An 8,448-nucleotide genomic window follows, 5' to 3' on the forward strand; every position below is an offset into this window, starting at 1 on the left:
GGAATGGAGCCCGCAACCCAGGCATGTGCCCTTGACCGGAATCCAACCTGTGACCCTTCAGTCCGCAGGTGGATGCTCTTTCCACTGAGCCAAGCCGGCTAGGGCACCCCCCCCCTAATCTTAAGTGAGTTATGGATTCAGTAGTTTAACAAACAAGCTATCGCTTATGGGAGTTTACCTTTTAAGAGTACCTATATTCAGTATTCTAAAAATATTTTTTTTTAATCGAAACGTTTACCAGGGGTCCTCAAACTACGGCCCGCGGGCCACATGCAAATACAAATATTGTATTTGTTCCCGTTTTGTTTTTTTACTTCAAAATAAGATATGTGCAGTGTGCATAGGAATTTGTTCATAGTTTTTTTTTTTAACTATAGTCCGGCCCTCCAACGGTCTGAGGGACAGTGAACTGGCCCCCTGTTTAAAAAGTTTGAGGACCCCTGATTTAGACATTGAAACAGCTTTTACATTAACTCCAGGATTCAAATATTGTCATTAATGAAGATTTGAATTGGGTTATTTAGATCAGTTGTTGATTCTACTCCCTCTCCAACATCCTGTTTGGACACCCAGAGACAGACAAGTGTTGCTGGCCTCCTCTACCAGGGCCACACCACAGCCACCCTCCTCCGCCTACTGCTGCCAGATATTCAGCAGCGCGGTGATAAGAGTGGTAGTAATTTTTCCTGCTTTACCGGGTTTCCTTTTGTTTTGAATATAGAAAGCAAATGGAAAGAGAAATCTGAAGAGGGGCAATGAGAAAGTTAGGAACAGTAAAAATATGTTCTGAGGGCAGGACAATTATGTGAAAAATTATTATATTGCACACCCATTTAATGTCTACTTCCAAGTTTTCTTAGTGCTCATGAAATTAACTTTAAAAAAGTAACATATAGTACAAAGGTAAATTTTATCTCACCTTTCTTCATCGTAAAGTCCTGATTAAAAACAAAATCAACAGTGATAGCTGAATTGCATACTTTTCCCCCTCTGTTGTCTGTCATTGAGGCAATAACACAAGAAGAAGAAAGTGGAAGCAAAAGAGGTTCACTAGTGATGGGGTGACATGGATTCAGACACAGCGCTGCATTGCTACTTCTCATGTTTTTCCTGTTTGGGAGGATATATGTCCTTTTTCTTCTTCCTAGTTCACCTTCTCTCTTAACATTACTCTTTGGAATCTAATAACAAAAAAGCTATTAAGCCTTGGGAAGAGGGGTCAGGAATGTGAATTATAATAACTCTAATTTTATATTGAGTGATTTTCAAAATAGGATTTTATGTACATTAATTTGTTCAGGGAAACTAGTGGAGAATTTTTTTCATATGTTACAAAGTATGCATTTTAGTTTACTCATAAGTATGTTGTTTTACTATAATTTGTTTATAATGTGCAATTTGAATATGATAATTGGGAAAATTTTGTCATAAATATTAAAGTTACAATGACAAAATTTTCACTCTCAATCAAATGTTGTTTGTGTATTAATGCAGTATAGAACGCAAAGAATGAGAATTGTAGAAGTGTTGATAGGTTTTGTAAATTATATGATAGCCACTGGAAACAGGCAAGTTTGAAGGGCAAATGTTTTTGTGTTATGTTATCATTTCCAGTAAACATGTATTAAATGGTTAGTTTAGTTATCAAAGCATGATTTCAATTAGGCTCTTCTTATGGGCTCAGTATTCATATAAATAGCCAAATTATCAATGGGAAAAAAGGTTCTTATAAATGTAAGTCAAGTTACCTTTTCTACTCAGGTTGTTGATCACAAATGGAAATAAATAACATGGTTATTTAAATTTCACCTGCATAAACAACTCCTCTGTGGCCCATATTGTGACAGAATATGTGTTTTCTTAATGATAAATTAACAAGAATGAAAAGGTAAAACCTAGAGATGATCTTTTCCAAATTCTGAATGTTACAAAAATGTACAAGTCACAGAAAGAGGCACAAAGAGGTTAATTACCTCTCTCAACACCTACAACTAGAACTCAGGATTCCTAACTTTCAGTTCAGTCATACCAATGGTCCCATCTTTTGCCCCATCTGCAGAATTGTTCTCTAATGTGCTCATTAAGAGGTATAGACATGATAAAAGGTTATATTACCAACTGAGATGATTTTCTGCTTTCAAATAGATTTTTTTTAATGAAATGTATATTGATTTCCTTTTTCTGGAACAGACAACTACAAAACTTCTAGATGGCTCTCATCAGCAGCATGGATTTCTTTCTTTGACATACACAAAAGCTGTAACAAAAAATGTCCGCCACAAGTTAATATCAAGAAATGAGCGAAGAAGTTTTCATAAGTTATCTGAAGGTCTAACGGATGGGTCCCCTCATTTTCTTCATGAAATTCTTCTCTCATCACAAGCGTTTGATATTGTCCTGTGTTTTCCTTTACTTAATGCCATTGCAAGTATATTTCAAGCAAAATTACCAAGGACCCAAAAAGAGAAAAGAAAATCTCCTGGTCAGCCCATGAGGACCCACACAGTAACTTCACGCAATTTACCTTTGATTTACATCAACACAAGCGTAATCAGAATTTTTGTTCCAAAAACAGAAGAAATGCAGCCAAGCATTGAAGGTATTGTCTTCTGAAATTCTTTTAATCTTATTTGAATAACTTTCTTCTAGAGACCTTAGTCTTATTGCTGCTGTCTTTTTTTAAAAAGATGGCACCAGCTTATAGTTTGTAGTTTGGTGTGCTTTAGAAAGAGTAAATATGTTATAGTAATTCTACAACTATATCTTTAGGAGATATGTCAGAATATTGGGTATGTTTTTGACTCTCTTAGTTACTATAGGAAGAAATATGAGGGTTTTTTTTTCAGGGCTTTTGAAGGTAACGCTTAGACTTTCTGTCATTTGTTATAGTAAACTCAAATGTTGGGTTCTATGTACTTAAGATAACTAAAAATCAGTTAAAAATAGCCAACACACCAAGACTCTTTTGGCTTCTTCCAGGCACCTTGGTGCCCTCTGAAATTGTTCTAGGTTTTACAATGAATTGATAATCCCACTGCCTCCATTCACAGAGTGACTTGTAAATTTTAATTTCCCCCATGATATAAAAGAATGAAGAACTTAAAGAATTTTCAGTGAAATTATAACACAGTGGTTAATGGTATGAACTTTGGAGTTACACAGACCTGAGTTCCAAGCCCAGCTTTGCCAGTTATGAACTGTGAAATCTTGAGCGAGTTGACTAAATCCCTGTATTTAAAATGGTGATAATAGTACCTAATAGTCCTTATTGATAGCTTACTTCCAAAGATGACTACATGAGACCGTGCATGGTGCCATTCCATAGTAAGCTCTCAATAAAGGAAGTCTTAGAAGAAGGTGCTGCCCTTTATTTTAAAGTAGAATTTCTGGAATTCCCACATTTCACTACTGCTTATCCCTCATTGGCTAGAACTTGGTCATATGACTATGCCCTCTGTAAGAGAGGGTGAGACACAATCTTTCCTAGGTGGTAGTGTGCCCAGCTAATAAGTTAGGGTTCTATGAATTAGAGAGAGAAGAGAGAACGAATATTTGAGGGATAGTTTATGCACAAGAAAATAGCAAAGCTCTTTTTCTTCTTCTCTTAGTTATTAGGAGGAAGACCTTGAATCAGGGGTCCTCAAACTTTTTAAACGGGGGGCCAGTTCACTGTCCCTCAGACCGTTGGAGGGCCGGACTATAGTTTAAAAAAAACTATGAACAAATTCCTATGCACACAGCAGCAGCAAAAACACCCGGCGGGCCGGATAAATGTTTTCGGCGGGCCGCATGTGGCCCGCGGGCCGTAGTTTGAGGACCCCTGCATGGTCAGTGATGTTAGATAACAAAAGAAAAGCACCTGGTTCCATTCTCCTTGTCAGTCTAGTCTGTCTCTTGTTCTGTCTCACATTAATAGGTGATTTTAATTAGGGAAGGTATTCTGCCTAAAATTCTCAATCATTAAGGTATATTAAAAGTAATGGTTTCTTTAACATTTCTATAAATAAAATAAAATATTTGTAGAGTTTTTTTAGTTCTTAATTACCAAGATGTCTATCTAGAGATAAATTCAGTGTGTTCTTAATACAAATCAGTTCCTATTTTTTAATTCTAATTTTTTACTAGTGACCATCATAAAATTGATTACTTTGAGATATGAAATTACTATTGTCTGCATATTCTTTATATTCTAACTGCACTATTCAGTTTTTTTTTTCATCAGTTCAGATAGTTTGTAGAAACACCTGAGCTAGTCTTTTTCTTTTTAAAAGATTTTTTTATTGGCTTTTAGGTAGAGAAGAAAGGAAAGGGAGGGAGTGGGGGACAAAGGGAGGGAGGGAGGGAGAGAGAGAGAGAGAGAGAGACACATACATCAGTGTGAGAGGAAACATTGATTGGGTGCCTCCTGCATGCCCCCTGGCAAGGATAGAGCCCACAACCCGGGCATATGCCATCACTGGGGATCAAACCTGCAACCTTTCAGGTGCTTGGGAATATGCCCAACCAACTGAGCCACACTGGTCAGGGCTAAAGTGTTAGTCTTTATTGAGCAACAAGTGACGTGAAAGACAAACCACTAACCAGAAAAGAGGCTGCATAGTTATTGCAGAGGCAGTGACCTTTATACTTTTTCTTTATTGTTATTCTTTATTATATGAATACCTAATGAATATTTAGATAATATAATTTATATTAAAGTTGCATAGGTAAAAACAGAAATTAACATTTACGCACAATATAGTTTTCTGAGAACCAGTTTGAGAGTGATAACATTTTCTCATAACCATACAAATGGAACAGACATAAGAGGTTACTGAAATTTTCAACCCGTTTTTGATTTTCCAACTGAGAACAGGGGAGAATGCTATGGATCAACCGTTCTTATTGTCATCGTTCACTGTGTGCCATCGTCCTACAGCTCTGATTTTAGCAGCTCCAGAAATTCTTATCTATACACATATCCATTGCAGGGCCCTCAGTCCTCATAAACTCCTTTTAAAACCTGTTTCCTATATCTGGATCTATACCTCTCCTTGCACCCCAAACCTTCTCTAACTTTTGTACCCTTCTCTAATGGCTTGACTTTCACCTCCACGCTCAAAAGGAGGTAAAGGGGGAATAAATGGTGATGGAAGGTGAATTGTACATCTGAAACCTGCATAATTTTATTAAGCAATGTCACCCCAATAAATTCAATAAAAATAAAATTAAAAATACCATATTGTAGTATCTATATCTTATTTTCATTTAAAATATAATTATATTTTGTATCTAGATAAAATTAAAAAAATAGTCTCATGATATAAAAAAATCTAAATGTTTTTTAACAATTATGAGTATTGTTTTCCACAAATATTTCTCTGGCTGGTATACAAGCATTCATTTTTCTAACTTGAGTGAGTTCCTGTAATTTTCATTAACAATAAGATATGTTAGTAAGCTTTTGTGATTTTCTGAAAATTCCTTGTAATATATACTTGATATTCTCCATTTCATAATTTTCTAATTGTTTTTATTTGAATGTAAATGCCAACTTTCATTGAAACATCCGAAAAAAATTGATATTGGAGGTGAGAGGTTTGGCTGAGGTGGAGAAAAATACAGGGAGAATGCTCTATGAAAAAATAGGGAACGGTCATGCAGACATATCAGGAAGTAAAGCAACACATCTGAGTAATGCTTTTGTGGTAGCATAGAAGTGTTCAGGAATTACAGATGGTCCTCAAATATACTATTAAATACTAATCACCTAACTAAACCTAAGATGAGTCCTTTTTCCTGTAATATCCCCTGTACTTTAATTTAAGGTTTTACATCTTAATTACACAACATAAAATATCTATATTGGTCGCAAATACAAACAAAAAGAAGATGAACCAAATGCATATGCTTCATCTCATTTATTGTTTTGAAATTGGGCCTAGCATATAAAGCAGTATCAGTATATTGCTTTTTCTAGAGGAGTCAGTCTGGCTAAGACTTTTATTTTTCATGGGATTTTTTTAAAAACTGAATTTATTGGGATGACATTGGTTAATAAAACGATATAGGTTTCAGGCGTACAATTTTATAATACATCATCTGTATATTGTATTGTGTGTTCACCACCCAAGTCAAGTCTCCTTGACTTGGCTAAGACTTTTAAATAGGTGTTCAATAGTGTTTATACTGATAAATAGTCCTGAATTAGACGTAGCTGTTTCTCAGTGTAAGCATTTGAGCTGCACTTAAAATTTGCTCATTTTTCTTAAAATATTTTATCTATTTGATGTATTGAATGCTTCTGAATCTCTTTGGTATTTGTTAGTAGAGGGGCCATTTTCATAGTGATTTGCTCCTTGCTTTTTCTGACTGAATGGTATTCCGTTATATCATTCTAGAGGCCAGGTGCACAAATTCATGCACCAGTGGGAGCCCTCGGCCTGGCCTGTGGGATCAGGCCAAAACTGGCTCTCCAACATCCCTGAGGGGTCCCAGATTGCAAGAGGGCACAGGCCAGGCCAAGGGACCCCACCAGTGCACAGTCGGGGCTGGGGAAGGACACAGGAGGTTGGTCAGCCGGGGAGGGACCAGGGGAGGGCTCCAGGGCATGTCCGGCCCATCTTGCTCAGTTCCGATCAGCCAGATCCCAGCAGCAAGCTAACCTATCAATCAGAGCATCTGCCCCTGGTGGTCAGTGCATGTCATAGCTATTGGTCAACCCGTCAACTGTCTGTCTCCTGATGGTCAGTGCACGTCATAGCGAGCAGTTGAGTGGCCTTAGCATATTATGCTTTGATTGGTTGAATGGACAACCAGACAACTAGACACCTAGCATATTAGGCTTTTATTATATAGGATACCACATTTTGTTTATCCATTCACCTGTCAGACACTTGGGCTGCTTCCACTTTGGGTTAGCTCCTGTGGTGAAAACTGGCATACAATGGTACGGTTAAGCTCATTTTCAGTTCTTTTGGAGACATACACACACACACACACACATACACACACATATACATACACACACATATACACATACACATACATACACATACATACACCTATGGGTGGAATTGCTGGATCATGCTAATTCTATGTTTAGGATTGTGTGTTTTTGAGGAACCACTGATCTGTTTGGAAGCCATTTTGACTGGAGCAGGATTTGTGATAATTTCTGAACTAAGCTAATGTTCAGGCATAATTCAGTCAACAAGAAGAGCAATGGGGGTTCCTGTGTGCTGAGCACCTCTGCAAGGAGCATAGGTCAGAAGTTCATTGGTTAACCCTGGCTTTAGTTTTCTGTCACTGAGCAGTGGTTTATTGAAACAGGTTCTGTGCTTCATTGATTTGTGTACATGTCAGAAGGAATAAGAGTCAGGCTATTTGAGAGAAGGGAGATAAAAATAAAAGCTTTATTTCCTTTTTGTGTGCATGCACTTTTTTTCTTGTTTTTGGCTTATTGTGTTATAGCCATTAACTAATACTATATATACATAGTTTTGTTATTGTTTTAAATTTCCCATTTGGCTGCTATAACTAGGAAAATCCCCAATTGATTGTAATTGCAAAAGTATTTCCAGACTTTTGCTATCATTTTTTTAAAGCTCTCCCCTCCTTTTTTTTTTAGTGCTGATTTTGGTGGGATTTTTAAGGTCTAATTCTAAAATTAAAATGCATAAGTAGCTTCTAAGTTGGTACCTTGACAATCAACATATTAGATCAGAGGAAGTCATTATATAGCCATCTTCAGAAAATACGGTCTGCCACATTCTCTATGGACTTTTGGTAAATTTTACTCTTTTGCTTATGTGAATACTTTTTGCAATAAACACATTTTTAGTGGTATTTTTTATGACTTGGGTGAGTATATCTATTAGAATAAAATTCTAGGAAAAATGATTGCTAGATCAAAGGGCGTGTGCCTTTAATATATAAAGGGATGTTAAACTGCCCTCTTAACTGGCTGTACCAGTTTATACTGTTTTCTCAATCTCATCCTAACAAAGGTTTATCAAACATTTTGGTCTTTTGTCAGTCAAAGAGTACACTCTTTTTCTAGGAGTTGCTCATTTTTTCCCTTATCAATTATAAGAGCTCTTTATGTTAAGTCTTTTGTCTGGTCTACATTGTATTGCATACATCTTCCATTGTTGTTTTTTGCCTTCTGCCTATATGTGTCTGTGTGTGTCTGTCTATATTTATGTGTATATCTATATTTACTATATCTACATGCATATATCTTATATTTATAATGAAATATCTATCTGAGATGTTATGAATTGCCAGAATATGTGCCTATCCATAAAATCTAATCTAATAAAAGACAAACATGCAAATTGACCATACCTTTGCTACACCTTAAGCCACGCCCACCAGCCAATCAGAGCGACTATATGCAAATTAACCCAACCAAGATGGCGGCCGGCAGCCACGGAGCTGGAGCAAGCAGGAGGCTTGGTTGCCCCA

General features: G+C 36.6%; 1 protein-coding gene across 10 annotated transcripts in view; it reads left to right on the forward strand.

Moving 5' to 3' along the window:
* Positions 1–8,448, forward strand: part of VPS13B (vacuolar protein sorting 13 homolog B (yeast)) — a 631,834-nt gene that overhangs the window by 308,053 nt on the left and 315,333 nt on the right. For 9 of the 10 annotated variants that reach the window (XR_001364589.1, XM_005879267.2, XM_005879266.2 and 6 more), the window contains one exon: positions 2,191–2,599. Coding sequence is in view for 9 of the 10 variants with exons in the window: in XM_005879267.2 (XP_005879329.1) it covers positions 2,191–2,599 (409 nt within the window). In the remaining variant the exon portion in view is untranslated. Of the gene's footprint in view, positions 1–2,190; positions 2,600–8,448 lie in introns of those variants that run through there. The other variant, XM_014550211.1, reaches the window with a different exon arrangement.

This window comes from Myotis brandtii, unplaced genomic scaffold (assembly GCF_000412655.1).
Source record: "Myotis brandtii unplaced genomic scaffold, ASM41265v1 scaffold59, whole genome shotgun sequence".
Lineage (NCBI taxonomy): Eukaryota > Metazoa > Chordata > Mammalia > Chiroptera > Vespertilionidae > Myotis > Myotis brandtii.